The following is a 17391-nucleotide window of genomic DNA, read 5'->3' on the forward strand; positions in this document are numbered from 1 at the left end:
TCCTGGAGGGCTGTGGGCAGAGGAGGGCGGGACCTGACTCAGCGCCCTCTCGTGGCTGCTGCGGGGAGGACTGACCGCGAGGGGAGAGGACAGGCTAGAAGGGACTGCTGGGGTCCAGCTGAGTGACGGTGGGGGCTGGGCACCCCTGGAGGCAGAGGAGAGGCTGTCCTTCAGGACTTTTTCCCAACTTTTCTTCTTGCCGTTACAACTTATGTTGCAACAAGAGCTTCTTTTCCACCTTTCAAAGTGAAAACACTTTTCGTATGTTTAACTTCCAAATGTTTATTATTTTTTAAAGTTTATTTATCGTGAGAGAGAGAGAGAGAGGAAGCGCGTATGGGTAGGGGCAGAGAGAGAGAGGAAGCGAGAGAATCCCCAGCAGGCTCCGCACCATCAGCACGGAGCCTGACGCGGGGCTCAAACTCATGAACTGTGAGATCGTGACGTGAGCCGAAGTCGGACGCTAAACCGGCTGAGCCCCCCGGGCGCCCCTGACTTTGAAATTTTTCATTTTGTTAATGTTTCTATTTATTTTTGAGACAGAGACAGGGCATGAGCAGGGGAGGGGTAGAGAGAGAGGGAGACCCAGAGTCTGAAACAGGCTCCAGGCCCTGAGCTGTCAGCACAGAGCCCGACGCGGGGCTCGAACTCACGGACCGCGAGATCATGACCTGAGCCGAAGTCGGCGGCTTCACCGACTGAGCCACCCAGGCGCCCCTGACTTTGAAATTTTTAAATGCTGGGAACAGTAGTCCGCCTTTTCCCTGCCACCCATTGTTCCGGTGATTTGTTATGAAAACTTGCAAATGTATAGAAAAGTTTAGGTTAGGGGTGTCTGGGTGGCTCAGTGCGTTAAGTGGCCAACTCTTGATTTTGGCTCAGGTCATGATCTCCCGGTTCGGGAGACTGAGCCTCAAGTCAGGCTCTGCTCTGGCAGCACAGAGCCTGCTTGGGATTCTCTCTCTGTCTCTCTACCCCTCCCCCACTTGTGCTATTTCTCAAAAAATAAAAAATAAATAGACACCTTTTTCAAAAAAAGAAAAGTTTAAAGAATTGTACACTTAACTGTCATATGCCCACCATCCACTTTCCCCAGTTAACATACGGCTGTATTTGCTCTATTATATAGCTAACCATACGCACACGCACGCACACAAGCACACACACACAATTATGCATATCAAACTAAATTGCATACCTCACATCCACAAACCGTGGTCCATCCGTATCATATGCAACCGTATTCAGCCCTAAGAGGGAAGGATAGCCTGACACCTGCCACAACCTGGATGGACCTTGAGAACATTGTGCTCAGTGAAATAAGCCCGACACAAAAGGACACATCCCGCAGGATCCCACTCGCTGGAGGTCCCTAGGCGAATAACATCCAAAGAGACAAAAAATACAATCGAGGTTACCAGGGCCTGAGGCTCCTGGGGATAATTCTCCTGTGAACACGGGTATACAATTACCCGTTTGAGGGTATATCTTAGATATATATCCAAGAGCAGAATTGCTGGGCCGTATGCTATGTTTAACTTTTGGAGGAATAGTATACTGTTTGGACATAACTGCTTAAAAGCTTGCTTTGTCTTGTGTGGACAGGATCCTGCTGACAACCAGTGGTGGTCTGGACTCTCACGGGGGCAGTAAAGATGAGCAAAAAGTGACGGCATTCCGACCCTATTTCAGACCTTGGATGGATAGGACGGGAAGGTAAGAACGGCAACCAGGTCCTGGTGAGAAACCTTGTACTTATCCTGGAGAGCACTCTTGCTCCTAAACTCCATATCCAATCCTTCCTCAAATCCTGTTTGCCCTGCCTCCAAAATTAATTCAGGGGCGCCTGGTTGGCTCAGCGAGTGTCGTGCGCCACTCTTGATCTCGGGGGTGTGAGTTCAAGCCCCACGTTTGGGTGTAGAAATTACTTAAAATCTCTAAAAAAAAAAAAAAATCATAATAAAAATAAACAAAATTAATCCAGAATCTGAGCACTTCTGGTCTCTTTGCTTCCACCCTCCAAATATCTATTTTCTGCCTAGCAGTCCAAAAAAGCCTGTTCAGAATGTCCCTGATTAGAACACTTCCGTGGCTTCTCATTTGTCAGAGTGAAGCCAAGTCCTTCTTCTGTCTGGGCGGCTCTATCCCCAAACATCCCCACGGCTCCTTCCCGCACTCATGTAAGTCATCACCTCAGTCTGTGGCCACGCCCCCTAAGACCTCACACCCCACACGTACACCTTGCTTGAATACTTTGTTCCCCTTAACACGCGTCACGATCTAACATGTATTTTATTTATTTACTGTCCGTCTCCCTCAGACAACCAGGCCGGGAGGTTTACGAGGTTATGGATTGCAGGCTGTCTTGTCCTCAGCCTCCATTAGCTATTTGTTACGTGAACGATGAATGAACAACTTGACCGCGTGGGGGAAAGGACGCGAACCCTCCCCTCCCGAGCTCGCGTCCAGCCCCCTGAGGCCACTGGCCCCGCCCCCAGGACTTGGCCACGCCCCAGGAGCGCCGCGCAGGTTCCGTGGCTAGCCGGCCCCGGGCACAAACCATTTCCACTGACCGAAGCGGGTGGGGAGGCCGGAGAGAATCTCTTCCGGGGAAAGAATGAAGGTTGCCCTTGCCCTTCCCTGAGGGATGTCCGTAGACTCCATCCGGTGTTTAAGTGTGAGCTGGGCCCCAGGCGCCGACTCATGCTTCCAGACCTCTCTCCCGCCGCGGAGACTTTGACTGGAACTCCCCCCGAGGGCTGTGTTGGTGCCGTCCGGGCCGGTCACGTGGGCCACAAGATGGCGGCTCCCGGAGCGCGCTGCGAGCGTCGCGGTTGGTGAGACGCGGGTGGCGGCGGAGGGAGCGGGCGGGCGCGGCGTTCCTCGTCTCCCGGAAGGTCGCTCGGGCGTTCTGGCAGCGGAGAGCGCGGTACGTGGCCGCGGCCTGGCGGGCGGGCACGGGGAGGACGCCGCGGGAGGGGGTCCAGTCTCTGGGATTCGTTGCTTGGGGGGCGGGGGGGGAGTCGAGGGGCCTCCTCCTGAGGGGTTTAGAGTCCGGGCGAACGCTTTCCCCGGGTTGCGGGGTCCTTGTCGCCGGAGATCCCTTCGTTGGGGGGAGCCAGGGAGCCGGAGCGTGCTCGGGGTTCCCATATCGGGCGACCCCTTTCTCGACATTTCTGGGAGATCCAGCGGCGTGAGGGATCCAGTACTTGGGGACCCGCGTAGACAGATCTTGAGGCATCCAGTTCCTCGGGTTCTCTTCCAGGGGGAGGGAACCTGCGAGCAGCCCCGAGGGAATCCCTTCCTGGAGGAGCGTTGATTACCAGGTATCTTTTTGTTGGGAATTCTTGGTTTAGGGAGGTCGGGGATGGGGGGGGGGGGGCGGAGGGTTGAGGATCCTCGTCTCCTCTCTCTCCATCCCTTACTAATCCATCGTGTCTTCTTCTAAGAGGCTTTCACGGGGGCGAGCGGATTCCCGGATTCCGCCTTGGTTGGGGGCTGATCCCCTCAACCCCGCGCCCACACCCTTGCCCCCGCTTCCCACTGAAAAATGGGCCGAAAGTATGATTTGCGGGCTTCCAGGCGGCTTGGGGCGCCCTCCTGAACACAGAAGTGGGTTTGGGGCTCCCTGCAGGAATATTTAACACTAGCTCTGGTTTGTCCAAGGGCCTGTTAAGTGCCAGCAATTGTACGAGGTGCTCTAGGAGCATCGCTTCCTTCGGGCCATGTGCCCCTTATACCCATTTTACGAATGATACAGATTTACGCCGGGCGTGAAGTGCCTAGTACGATGCCTGGTGCGCAGGAGACGTTCGGTTCATTCAACAACTAAGGATTGGCCACCTCCTACCATGGTGACCGATCCCGTGCTAGGCCTTGGGGACATAGCAGTGAACAAAACAGTATATATACCTGGGTCCGTGTGTGTGTGTGTGTGGTACAGATTTATCTTTATTTATATTTAAAGTCCTGTCTTTGTGGCGCCGACTTTCTAGTAAGAAACAGATGAGTGAAATGTACTGGACGCCAGGAGCTGGTAGAGGCCGCGGGGAACACTGAAAGCCACAAGGAACAGAAGTGCAGGGCGGTGGAGGGTTTGCGTTGTCAAAGCTGGGTGCTCAGAGGATTCCTGCCTGTACTTTAATAATATCTGGACAGAGACTGGAAGGAAACCCGGCTCGTGAGCTGCTGATAATTTTATTCCAAATGAAGAAGCCAAGCCCGGAGACTTTTGCCCCAGTTCAGGTCTTGCCCTGTTTTCGCTTCACGTTCCTCTCCCGTAGCTGGAGCTGCGTTGTTGGCCACATGTCCCCTCATTCCCAGGCATCTGAGGACGCTGGGGATGATGAGGAGGCCATGAAGGGCCCTCTCCAGGTGTCTTGAGGGCGACCCCGCACGGACTGGGAGGCAGGAGTCCTGGGTCCTGTTTGGTGACCCCAGACAAGTCGCTGCTCGTCTGTGTAGAAGAGAGTCAGATCTCATGGCCCCTAAGGCCTTGCCAGCTCCCTGGCTCCTGGTTTCTGTGGTCTCTGGTGGTCCTTATTTCAAGGTGTCCCCTCCTTCCATGGTCATCCACACTCAGGCAGCCACACCTCCCCCATGAAGCCGGGTCAGCCCTGCCGACGCTGCAGGGAACCAGAAGGCCACGCAGCACGCCAAGGCTTGCTTTACGAAGCGTCTGCCAGGACTTGGTTGATCTGGACGGTGGAGAGGGAGCCCCTCCTCCCAGCCCAGCCGCATCATGTCATCTTAGTCCATCCATTCGGCACAACAGTTGTGGTTTAGAACTTGCCTCTGGAGCCCGGCCACCTGGATGTATAACTCCTTACGCGGTTCGTAAGCGAGTCATTAACCTCTCGGCTTCTGCTCTCTTGCCCGTAAAAGGGTGACAGTCCTAGTGCCTGTCTCATAGTTTTATGGGGAGAATCACAGGAGCTCATGAATGTAGGGGGCTTAGAAGAGGTGCCTGCCGGGGCGCCTGGGTGGCTCAGTCGGTTGAGCGTCCGACTTCGGCTCAGGTCACGATCTCGCGGTCCCTGAGTTCGAGCCCCGCATCAGGCTCTGGGCTGATGGCTCAGAGCCTGGAGCCTGCCTTGGATTCTGTGTCTCCCTCTCTCTCTGCCCCTCCCCCGTTCATGCTCTGTCTCTCTCTGTCTCAAAAATAAATAAATGTTTAAAAAAAAAAAATTAAAAGAAAAAAAAAAAGAAGAGGTCCCTGCCACAGAGCAGATGCTCTGTGCACGTCAGCCGCTGTTACGGGGAGGGCTGTTGGTTTCATTGACGGCCTACTGTGTGCTGGGGGGTTTAGTGGTGACCAAGATAGACTCGGTCCCTGCCTTCAGAGTTCTGTGACGGGTAAGACCAGCCATAGCAGCTAAACTGGTAAACATCTTACGCGATGTCTAGTAGTGGTAAGTGCTTTGAAGAAACATAAAACAAGGGGAAGGAACAACAGTGAAGACTGTGACCCGGGAAGGCTTCCCTGAGGAGGTGACATTTGAGACCCACGAAGTGAGAGCATGAGCATGGGAGGCATCTGGGGAAGAGTGTTCCTGGGAAAGAGAACAGGTCCGTGCAAAGGTCCTGGGGCAGGACTGGGCCTGGCCTGTTGGGGGAACAGTCAAGAGGCCTCTGTGGCTGAAGCAGATTGAGCGAGGGGGTGGAGGGGGAGAGGAGGGAGGGCTGGCAGGAGTCGAGGTAGGTCATGCAGGGCCTTGGGGACCGTCAGGGGGCTTGGAATCATAAGGTGCCATAGGAGGGGGATACAGGACAGTGACCTGGTGCAGTTTCCACACCCCGTACTCAGCAGCTTTAAGCAGCAGCAGACTCACACCGTTGCCGGGGGCCAGGCATCTGGGCCTGGTAGCTTCTGGCTCCGACCTCTCGTGAGGTTGCGGTCAGGGTACCCGCTGGGGCCGCCTCGGCTGCAGAAGCTGCTCCCGGCCCCCTGCTCTCACGTGACAATTGGCCAGAGGCCTCGGTCCCTCGCCCCGCGAGCCCCTACGTCGGGCTGACGGAGCCTCTCCATGGCTGGCTTCCCCCAGCGCGGGCTAGGAGGACGCCGCAGCGTTTCTCATGAGCTGCCCTCGGGGGTCCCTGTCGTCCCTTCCGTGTCCCGTTGTTCAGCCCTTCTGGTGTGAGAGGGGCCGCACGGAGTGGGGATCGTCGGGGGCTGTGTTGGCCACCCACCACTGTGGTCCCTCCGGCTACGGCGTGGAGTGCAGACCGGCAGAAGTCCTTGCCAGTACAGAGGCGAGAGGCCCAGAGAGGGAAAGTGACTTACGGAAGGCCGCGCAGCAAGCAGACAGGACCAGACCCTGGCTTTCAACCCAGACGTCCAGGCTGGTCGGCTGGTGGGAATCCACCCCACCGGGGGCCTAACTCTTAAGGGAACAGGTTCACGGATGGGCGGAAGACGCCTCTCACCTGGGCTCTCGGTTTTCTGCACGTAGGTTCTTGTGCCCCACGGTCCCCAGCTTCGGCCCCCGGCGGGGCTGCGGAGGAGGAAGGCAGCGGCGCCATGGTGACCGAGCAGGAGGTGGAGGCAGTGGGGCGCACGCTGGTGGACCCCCAGCAGCCCTTGCAGGCCCGCTTCAGGGCGCTCTTCACCCTTCGCGGGCTCGGCGGCCCGGGCGCCATCACCTGGATCAGCCAGGCCTTCGGCGACGACTCCGCCCTGCTCAAGCACGAGCTGGCCTACTGCCTGGGCCAGATGCAGGACTCCCGGGCCATCCCCGTGCTCCTGGACGTGCTGCGTGACACCCGCCAGGAGCCCATGGTGCGCCACGAGGCCGGTGAGTGGCCAGGGCAAGGGCGCCTGGCCTTCACCCCGCCTGCTGCTGTTTCCCTTCTGCCTCGGTGTCCCCCCCCCCACCCCCCCCGCCCCGTCGTGATCTAGCCGAACTCTGCACGCTGGGTCCGCGAAGGGTGGGTAAAGTCTCCAGCCCACCCCCACCCCGGGCCAGACAGACTCCGTCACCGGACTCAACTCTGCCACGGTGCGTAAAGCCGCCATAAACTAGCATCCCCGGAGGGCCGTGGCCACGTGCAGGTGGACCCTGATGGACGCTGAGATTTGAATTTCGCGTCATTTTCACGTGGGGAAATATCGTCCTCTTGATTTGCAGTTTGTTTATTTTGAGAGAGACAGAGAGAGCGCGCGCAGGGGAGGGGCAGAGAGAGAGGGAGCATCCCAAGCAGGCTCCACACTCGGCACAGAGCCCGACACTGGGGTGGATCCCGCAAACTGTGAAAACATGACCTGAGTCGACGTCTGGAGCTGGAGGCTTAACCTAAGCCTGAGCCACCCCGGTGTCCCTCGTCCCTTTGATTTAAAAGAAAGCGATTTTGGGCGCCTGGGTGGCTCAGGCGGTTAAGCATCAGACTTCAGCTCAGGTCACGATCTCACAGTTCGTGACTTCGAGCCCCGCGTCGGGCTGTCTGCTATCTGTGGAGCCCACCTCAGATCCTCTGTCTCCCTCTCTCCCTGCCCCTCCCCTGCTTGCACGTGCGTGCTCTCTCTCTCTCAAAAATAAAAACGTTTAACAAAAAAAAAATTTTTTTTTGAGAAAGACATTTAAAAACATAAAAACCATTCTTTGCTGATACAAAACCAGGTGGTGAGCTCGCCAGCCTGTGATGTCTGTTTCATGAGTTCGTTTTATTCACTGGGCCAGTGTTTATTGAGCACCTGCCATGTACCAGGCCCTCTTATCTCCAGGGCAGCAGGAAACAGGAGGAACGAATAAAATCCTCGGCAAGAGTGTGCTGCTGAGGCCTTGCCTCTATAACCAGTGAGCTCATTTGTGGATGGGCACAGGGCGGCTATTTCCATTTTACTCTTTTGGGTATTTTTAATATTCCCCGAAGTGGTCTCTACTTATGCTGAGCTGTCCCCACCCCCACGCTGCCCCTGGTGACGCTGGATGTGCCAGTCGCTATTTCGGTTGGAGCTCTCCTTAACCAAGAGTGCTCTATTCCAAACCTCACCTTTCCCATAAGTCCCGCTATTTTGGGTGTATGGGAGTGCAGGACACCTTGTCGTGTTATGGAAGTGCTAAGGAGGCGATGACGCAGGGAGTAGGATGGGGGTGCCAGGGGTGTTGCCCTTTTTAATCAGTGGACAGAGATCTGAGTGAAGGAAGGCAGGTATCTGGAGAAAAGTGCTTCAGGCACAGGATACAGCCCGAGCAAAGGTCCTGGGGCAGTACCCAGCCTGTTCCTTGGGAGAGTGGCACGGAGGTCCCTGTGGCCGGAGCAGAGTGAGCAAGAGGGAGGAGAGGGGAGGACAGGAAGGGGACAGGGCAGGTTGTTCGGGGCCTTGGGGGCCAAAGGGAGGACTTTAGGTTTTTGCCTTGAAGGAGGTGGGGGCCCTGAAGGGCTGCGGGCAGAGGAGGACGCCCTGACTTGGATTCAGGTCCATTGGGGTGTTCTCGATGGGGAGCAGCATCACACTCTACCAGCCTGCCAAGCGGAGGAGGAGTTGAGTGGGAGCGAGTGTTTGCTGGCCTTGGGTCTCTTCCCACTCAGGGCTTGTGCAGACCCACGGAGACGGTCAGCCTCCTCCAGCCCTGCCTGGTCCCGCTGGCCTTCCTCCCTCACTTCGCCGCCCAGATCCCCCTCCTCCAGGCTCACCCCCACGAACTCTCCTCGCCCGGGTGTCCTTGGAGCTCCATGTTACCCAGTGTCCCCAGGCTGTAATGTCATGCTCACCTGTGTCTCCCCATCTAGAGCATGGGGGGGGGTGCACTGGCCCGGGGATCGGGAGAGGTCTCAGCCCAGCTCCGGCCAAGTCCAAATTCAGGGGAAGGGATGCCATTGAGACCACTTGGGGGCCGTGCCCGCTCCACTCCAGTCCGCGGGGCCAGGGTGGGTCACAAGATACATACAGCGCTGTAGGGAGGACGGAGCACAAAGGAGGTGGTGTTGCTGGTGTCGTGTCCCCCCCCCCCCCCCCCCCCCCCCCGCATCCAGGGCCTTTCCTACTTTCCTGACCAACAGTGAACTGTGTTCATGGTTCTTCTCCTCAGGGGAGGCCCTGGGGGCCATCGGGAACCCGGAAGTTCTGGAGGTCCTGAAACAGTACTCCACCGACCCCGTCATCGAGGTAACTAACGCCTGACCCCTCCCGCTCCTGCCTAGACCAGCCTCACCAGGGTTTGCTTGCCAGGGCGACCTCTTGGCCGGGACAAGATCAGAGGGCGGCGGCCAGGGTGGCTGCGGGCTCCTGATTCCCCCGCACAAAACCCACCCTGCCCGGCTGACGCGCCGCGCCTTTCCCGCCCTTCCAGTCCCTCCGCCAGGACCCCTCTGAGCCCACCCGCTTCTGTCCGCCCCACGGTCCGTCCCCCGCCGCCTGCCTTTCTTCCTTCTTCAGGGAGCGACTTTACTGAGATGTTAACACCATAAAATTCACCTTCTGAAAGCGTGCACTTCAGTGGTTTTTAGAACATCCACAGAGGTGTGCAACCATCATCTCTCATTCCAGAACATTCCCTCACCCCAAAAGGAGCCCCGCCCCATCAGTAGTCACTCCCCTGCCCCCCAACCCTTGTCAGTGTCTCATCTACTTCCTGTGTCCATGGATGAGCCTGTTCTGGACGTTCATCTGTGCACCCCTGTCCCCGCAGGTGGCCGAGACGTGCCAACTGGCTGTCAGGCGGCTGGAGTGGCTGCAGCAGCACAGCGGGGAGCCCGCGGTGGCAGGGCCCTACCTCTCGGTGGACCCGGCCCCTCCCGCTGAGGAGCGCGACGTGGGGCGGCTGCGGGAGGTGCTGCTGGACGAAGGCCAGCCACTCTTCGACCGGTACCGCGCCATGTTCGCCCTGCGCGACGCCGGCGGCGAGGAGGCTGCCCTTGCGCTGGCGGAGGGTGAGTCGGGGCCCGGGGAGGGGGGTGGGGGTCATGGTCAGTGCCCCTCGGTCAAGCTCAGCGGCTGCAGCTGTGACACCGACCGAGCCAGCGTGACCCAGGGAATGTGCGTCCCGGCCCCGGCCCCCGGCGCTTCCCCACGCGAGAACTCATCCTCCGTGGTGGGCGGGCACCCTGACTTCCGGTTCTCCGAGGGAGAAGCCGCGGTCGAGAAAGGCCGAGGTGGTTGCCCGAGGAGACGGCGGCTGGCGAGCGGCACAGTCGCGATCCGATCCGCGGCGGTGTGGCTCCAGGACCCTGAACCCCTTTCTCTCTCCCCTCCCGGCTCTGCAGGCCTCTCCCCGGGCGGTCCCTGGTCCCCCGTGGCCAGATGCTCGGGACGTGCCCCCAGAGGATTTAGAGCCCTCGCAGCCCTCCCATGACTTCCTGTCTGGCAAGGAGACGCCTGGTCATCGCTGTGACCCTGCGTCAGGGACGGGAGACCCGGCGATGCCGGGCGGGAGCCCAGAGGGGCTGGTGCTGCTTTGAGAACGGGGGCCGCACAGTCAGGCAGGTGGCCTTGGGCCCTGGCTCGGCCTCGAGGGCGTCTGGTCTTGGGCAGTCACCACCCGTCTCCCGGCTGTGGTTTCCCCATCAGTGTGAAGCATGACCTGTGTGTGGAGTGGGGGCAGGGTGCCCGTGACTGTCCCCTTATTAAACGCTGCAGCGTGTGCGGACGTGCGTACAGGCCCGCAGGTAGCCCTTGACCCCGCCGTCAAGCACATAATCCAGAGGCAGGGAGAGGCGGGAGCCAGCGGGCCGGGACCCTGGGCCGGGGAAGCCCCCTCCTGCCCCGTCGGCCTTCGGAGGGAGCCCGCAGGGAGCCCACCGCCAGGCCCTGCCCTCCGGCCGCTCCTGCCCCCGTGGCCCCACGTCCCTCCCCCTGAGCAGCACTGACCACCTCGAGACGGGGAACCCCCTTTCTCGGTCCTCTCTGCCCTCGGGTGCTCAGCCCTGGGTCCCGCGGCGCAGGCCTGCGGGCGGGCGGGCGGGCGGGGGCGTGGTCACTGGCCTGCCCCGATGGCGCCGCCCAGCCAGTGACCACGCCCCCTCCCGCCCGCAGGCCTGCGCTGTGGCGGCGCCCTCTTCCGCCACGAGATCGGCTATGTCCTGGGCCAGCTGCAGCACGAGGCGGCCGTGCCCCAGCTGGCGGCGACCCTGGCCCGGCCAACCGAGAGCCCCATGGTGCGGCACGAGTGCGCGGAGGCCCTGGGAGCCATCGCCCGGCCCGCCTGCCTGGCCGCCCTGCGGGCCCACGCGGCCGACCCCGAGCGCGTGGTGCGGGAGAGCTGCGAGGTGGCCCTGGACATGTACGACTACGAGACGGGGCCGGCCTTCCAGTACGCGGACGGGCTGGAGCAGCTGCGCACGGCGCCCGCCTAGAGCCGCCGGCCCGCAGCCTCCCTCCCCTGCGGGGGGCCCTGGGACTCCACACCGCGGCTGCTTGTAAACCGAGCTCGTGTGGGTGGGATCTGGCTCCCCGTCCCCCTGGGGCCAGGCTGCGGCGTCCTGTGTCCCCCACTCAGGGGCCTCGCGCGGGGCGGCGGCACCCAGATTTCCGGTCGGGGTGGGATGTCGCGTGGAGCCGGCATCTGAGGGTGCCGGCCGGGGCTGTGGGGTTGCCTTGGCCCAGCTTCTCGAGGAACCGGGGGTGCCGGAAAAGGCGCTGTGGGCAGACCCAGCCGCCTTGGGCCTGGGCCGGGGCCCCTGACTCCCCAGCCTGGGACTAGGCAGGGAGGGGAGGGACGAGCCCACCCCAGGGTCCAAATGCACTATTAAATTATTTTTGCCAAGCCGTGACTCTGCAAGTATGTCGGGGGGTCTGCAGCGCTGCAGTCAGGGAACCTCTAATGGGGGGGTGGGGGGGGCGGGGTTTGAAGAGCTCAGCTCTGAGATCTGCCCCGCCCCAGGCGCTCCGGGGTCATCTCCGTCCCCGGGGGTAAAGTCAGCCCAGCCGGCCCTCCAGCCCGGCCTCCCCCAGACCCTCATTCTCACCCAGCCCCTGGCGGAGGCAGAGGGGAAGGGGTCTGGGGGCCTGGCTGGGAGCCCAGGCTACGGATTCTCATCACAGCCCCCCTCCCATTCTCCGTGTGCGGCCTTGAACCACCTGTTTTACGGCGACGAGACGGCTGTAACAGCAGAGCCTAGTCTCACGTGGGACACCGTCCACATTCCCGCCGCTGACCTGACCCTCGGTCACCAGCAGCCCTGACACGGGCGGCCGATGTTACCACCCCGACGTCTGCTGCTGCCAGCGCATTTGACGCCAGATGTGTGGGGCTTCCCGCAGTTTAGTTCTGGCGCGGACGACCCGAATTAGCGCGCGCCCTGCGGGTTCCCGCTTCGGGGCTCCGGCCACCCCCTCCCCACACGGAATGATCTGCTAGGGCAGCCCACAGAACCCAGGAAGGCACCTCTCCCGCCCGTTCCTCCTGAAGGGCACCCAGCAGCTTCCTCCCCAGGAGGTTGGGGCACAGCCTCCTCCTGGCACGCGGACACAGTCACCCGCCCGGGGGCTCTCCCAGCCCCGTGGGTCAGGGACTTCGCGGAGGCTCCACGGTGCCGGCGTGAGCGCTTGAGCAGTGGCCATCGGTGGTTACCGCCCCGGCCCCCCCCCCCCCCCCCCCGCCAGCCACCAGCCCCCGGTGCCGCTGCCCCTCCAGTCTCCACTTAGGTACTGGGGAGGCGTCCCAAACTGGGCTCGGAGGGCAGAATTCCTCAGGTTACCTGCCAAAGCTGCTCCTCCCAAAGGAGGTGGAAACGCGCTTGTCATTCCAGGTGCCCAGCCTGAAAACATTGGGGTTGAAAATCCATCCCAGATCTGGCCACACCCCCCGTCTCCCGTGCCCCCAGCCACCGCGTCGCCCACCTGGACTGCACAGTCCCCTCTGCCCCCTGCCCCCTGCCCCCACCTTGCTTCCCACGGTCTGTCCTCCCTGAAGCAGCCACCAGAGGGCGCTTGTGAGCACCCGGGTCAGGTCCCGCCGTCCTCTGCCCACAGCCCTCCAGGGCTCCCACCTCCCTGGAGGAAAAGCCAAAGTCCTGTACAACCTGCCCCTGCCCTGCCCTGCCCTTCCCTGCTCTTCCCTCTCTCTCCCCCTCGCCCACTCTGCTCCAGCCACACAGGCCTTCTCACTGTTCCTCCATCATGTGAGCCTGGTGCTGCCCCAGGACCTTTGCGTTTGCTATTTACTCTACCTGGAACCTTTTTTCCTCCAGGTATCTGTTCACTCCCTCGCTGAGATACTTGCTCCTTTGCTCCGATGTCCCCTCCTCAGTGAAGCTTGCCTGAGCCACCTGCGTTGAAATCATAACCTCACTCCTCATGTTCCTTTATTCTGTTCCCTGCTTTATTTTTCTCCGCAGCATCTCTGTTTCCCTGTACACGTTCCCTAATTTTGTTCATTGCCTGTTTTCTCCACCTGCACAAGCACCGCGAGAGCAGGGATTTTGTTTTCCGCGGCGTGACGGCGGGGTGGCGCTTGAGCCGCGAGACGGAACGTGAAAGTAAAGCCCCAGTGTGCAGTGTTTTCCCTCCCTATACCCACCACGGTCCACTCATGTAGCTCCCGATCGTAACTTGTAGTCAGGACACACGGGCCTCAGCACATCGCAGAGCGGACCCCTAGCCCCGCTAGGTCGCGTGCCTGGCTCCTAGTGGGTGGCAAATCGGTATTTGAGGCGCGCCCGTCATCGGGGGCGCTGGCTGGTTCAATACGTTCACACTCAGACCTTCAAAAAGCTGGGGAGATCGGCTTCCAAAGAGTGAAGCGAGCAAAGCCCAGAATAAATCCTGTGGCCTGATTTGCATAAGCGGAGTCGTACATGTAAATTACCTGTGGGTAACGTCTTGGAAAAATAGCCAAGCATTTCCCCAGAGCCCTTGAACTCCCCGTGCCACTGGAGGCTTTTTACCGTGATGCGTACTCCCAGCGTTTGTCACGCACGGTGGCAGCGGCCGCTCTGGAGTGAGCAAACAGCCTGCGCGAGACAGCTTTCCCTGGGGACAGCATTCACCTGCCTCTCACTCAGGTGCTGTCTGTGGCTTTCTCTTGCTTCCTGGGCCAGAAAGCGTAAGGAAATGAGGCAGGAAGGCGCCCTGGCGTGTACCCCTGTCCGGCCGGTCATTGACCTGTGTAGCCAGATGTTTCTGTTTTGTTTTGTTCTTAATTTTTTTTAATGTTTATTTATCTCTGAGACAGACAGAGACAGAGCATGGCGGGTGGGGCAGAGAGAGGGGGAGACACAGAATCCGAAGCGGCCTCCAGGCTCCGAGCTGTCAGCACAGAGCCCGACGCGGGGCTCGAACTCATGAGCCGTGAGATCGTGACCTGAGCGGAAGTCGGAACGCTCAGCCGATTGAGCCACCCAGGTGCCCCCAGATGTTCCCGTTTCTAAGGGCAGCCAGACGGCAACTCATTTGACGTACAGTCTCCCATTTAACGGGCGCCTGTGTGGCTCAGCTGGTTGAGCATCCGACTCTTGGTTTCTGCCCAGTCGTGATCTCGGGGTTCTGGGTTCGAGAACCCCTGTTGGTGCAGAGCCTGCTTGGGATTCTCTGTCTCCCTCTCTCTCTGGCCCCTCCCTCCCTCCCCTCAAAACTAAATGAGTAAACTATTTAAAAAATCTCCCACTTGAGAAATGTGGACAGTTCATTAAAAGCATCCAGGTGCCATGCATAGCAAAGAAGTCACTTTCACAGCCCAGCTGCTGGTTTAAACGTTGAGGCATCCATTTCACAAATGTGTATGGAACATCTACCGTGTGGCAGGCGGTCACGGGCACAGAGGGCATCGAACGAGAGTCTGGCCTCGTGGAGCTGACGTCCGGATGCTATTTTTTAGTTTTCTTCCTGCATGTCCAAAAGGTGACTCTGGGCTGACTTTGCAGCGGCCTTGGCTGGCTTACGAGGACATCATCTCGACCGTGTTTCGTGACTCAGGCTAACGTTCACGCAGGGCTTCCCCGCGGGCCACGCGATGTGCTGACTCTGGAAGGCTCCTCGGAGGCGGAGTCCCAGGTGTGATTCACCCCAAGCACGTTCTGGGGGAAGGAGATAGGTCCAGGGCGCAGGAAGTAGATAGCGGAAGCCACACCCAAAAGCAAGACCTGGAAACGTCAGAGAGCTTGAAATCTTGAGCCTCCAGACGTGCGACAAACCGATAACAGGAGAGACATCTGTGCGGAACCCACACGTCCCGCACCTTCCCTTCTGGGGCTCCTTTACACCCGAGCAGGGCTGTGGGGGCCACAAGTCCAAACTCGGGGTGTCCGCAGGGCCCTGCTCCCTCTGAAGCCCCCGGGGGAGGAGTCCCTGCCTCCTCCGGCCTCCCTTGTTGCCGGTTCCCGTTGACCTTCCCCGGCTCGTGGGCACGTCTTCAGTCCCTGCTGGTCCTCACGTGGCCTTCCCCTCCTCCCCTACGTCTGTATCCAAATTCCCCTCTTTCCAGAAGCACACGACCCACCGGATGGGGGCCCGTCCCCCCCCTCCCCCGCCGGTATAACCTCATCCTAACTTGGTGATGTCATCTGCAGAGACCCTGTTTCCGAATAAGGTTCCATCCGCAGCTGCTGGGCTTTAGGATGTCAAGTCCCTGCCCCAACCCGGGCTGAGTGAGAGAATTCCCCTGGCCTCCTGCACGTCCCCTTCTCTCTCGGGGCCCGGGGGCCGAGAGCAGGAAGGACTTCCGGGATGTTTGCCAGGCTCTGTCACCCCTCTGGACTTGGAGTTTGCCAAAGATAGGAACCTTTACTTTAAAAAAAAAAAATAAAAGGGGGTCCCTGGGTAGCTCAGATGGTCGAGCATCTTTTTTTTTTTTTTATGTTTATTTATTTTTGAGAGAGAGAGAGACACCGAATGCGAGTGGGGGGGAGGGGGCGGGCAGAGAGAGAGGGAGACCCAGAATCTGAAGCAGGTTCCAGGCTCCCAGCTGTCAGCACAGAGCCCGACGCGGGGCTTGAACCCACAGACCGCGAGACCGTGACCTGAGCTGAAGCCGGCCGCCCAACCGACCGAACCACCCAGGCGCCCCTAAAAAAAAATGTTTTTTTTAATTAAAAAAAAAAACAAGTAGGAATTAAGTGATGCTCTCCGCAGGAGGAACCAGAGCGAGGAAATGGTTTGTTCGGTGGTGTGGCAGGTGAGCAGAAAATTGAAGGGGGTGACAAAAAACTCCATAAACGGTAATATTTTGATGCATTTTTTTTTCTTTTTAAAAATCAACACGTAGGGGCGCCTGGGTGTCTCAGGCGGTTAAGCATCCAGCTTCGGCTCAGGTCATGCTCTCAAAGTTCATAGCGTGGGTTCGAGCCCCGCATCAGGCTCTGTGCTGAGCCTGCTTGGGATCCCCCGCCCCCAACCGTCCCTCCCCCACTTGCATGCGCGAGGTTGCGCTCTCTCTTTCTCCCAAAAATAAGCATTTAAAGAAACCAGCGTGCATATTGAGGTCATCATACGGTCATACGGTCCGTCGTACCACCGCGTCAGCTTGCGTGTCCCCGCCACAGTCGTGGCACAGAACAGCGTGGACGAGCTGAACAATGACGCCCCCCAAAGATACCCGCTCCCTGATGCCCAGAACCCGTGAAAATGGTATTTTTTATGCTATAAAAGGGACCTTGCGGGAGGGAGAAAGCCAAGGCCCCTGAGGCGGGGGTGACCCTGGGTGCCTGGGGGGCCCAGCGTCCTCACGAGAGGGAGGCAGACAGATGGGCAGACCGCCCCCCCATCCCCCCGCTGCGGCCTTGAGGCTGGAGGAGGGGCGAGGGCCAAGGACGAGGCGGCTTCTGGAAACTGGAAAAGGGGGCAGACGGGACCCCCTGGGCCCCGCCCCCCTGGCGTCAGGGGTTGGGAGGGGGGGGGGTTGCAGAACCAGCCCTGCCCACGCTGGGTGTCAGCCTGGAGGAACTTGTGTCAGATTTCTGGCCTCCAGGGACGCCTGGGGGGACTCAGCCAGTTGAGTGACTGTCTTTGGCTCAGGTCGTGATCTTGTGGTTCGTGGGTTCAAGCCCCACATCCGGCTCGCTGTTGATGGGGCAGAGCCTGCTTTGGGTCCTCTGCCCCCCACCCCCACCCCCCTCCCCTCCTCTGCTCGCGCTCTGAAAAACAAACAAGATTTCTGGCCTCCGGAACGGTGACATAACACAGTCACGTTGCGCTCGGCTCCTGGGTTTGGGTGACTTGTGGCAACAGAAACCGCCCTCAGCGACCTCCCGCACTGTCCTCCTACAACCCCACGTTCCTGCCTCAACGAGGTATTTTTAAAAATCAAAATTTTAAAAATAAAAATTAAAATTAATGCAAAGAAATCCAAACTTCTGGGGCGCCTGGGTGGCCCCGTTGGTTAAGTGTCCAACTCTTGACCTCAGTTCAGGTCTGGATCTCACGGCAGTGAGTTCAGGCTCCGTGTCGGGCTCTGTGCTGGGCGTGAAGTCTGCTATTAAAAAAATCCAAACTTTGTTTTTTAATGTTTATTTTTGAGA

General features: G+C 59.4%; 1 protein-coding gene across 2 annotated transcripts; it reads left to right on the forward strand.

Moving 5' to 3' along the window:
• The first annotated feature begins 2814 nt into the window (after nt 1–2814).
• On the forward strand, nt 2815–11702 carry DOHH (deoxyhypusine hydroxylase). Of its 2 annotated transcripts, XM_019430902.2 has the most exons (6): nt 2819–2929; nt 3266–3326; nt 6453–6794; nt 9030–9106; nt 9630–9870; nt 10973–11702. In XM_019430902.2, the coding sequence occupies exons 3-6, from the start codon at nt 6521–6523 to the stop codon at nt 11290–11292; spliced, it is 912 nt and encodes a 303-aa protein (XP_019286447.2). In that variant the 5' UTR covers nt 2819–2929; nt 3266–3326; nt 6453–6520; the 3' UTR covers nt 11293–11702. The 2 variants fall into 2 exon arrangements, with proteins under 2 accessions (XP_019286446.2, XP_019286447.2); XM_019430901.2 differs by lacking the exon at nt 3266–3326 and having other exon boundaries at nt 2815–2929.
• The last annotated feature ends 5689 nt before the right edge of the window (nt 11703–17391 follow it).

Source organism: Panthera pardus, unplaced genomic scaffold (assembly GCF_024362965.1).
Source record: "Panthera pardus isolate Hobbes unplaced genomic scaffold, ASM2436296v1 HiC_scaffold_8, whole genome shotgun sequence".
Lineage (NCBI taxonomy): Eukaryota > Metazoa > Chordata > Mammalia > Carnivora > Felidae > Panthera > Panthera pardus.

Coding starts and splice junctions, on each gene's coding strand:
- DOHH (XM_019430901.2), top strand. CDS start 6,521: ATGGTGACCGAGCAGGAGGTGGAGGCAGTGGGGCGCACGCTGGTGGAC. Junction 9,107..9,629: donor CCACCGACCCCGTCATCGAG/GTAACTAACGCC, acceptor CTGTCCCCGCAG/GTGGCCGAGACGTGCCAACT. Junction 9,871..10,972: donor TGCCCTTGCGCTGGCGGAGG/GTGAGTCGGGGC, acceptor TCCCGCCCGCAG/GCCTGCGCTGTGGCGGCGCC.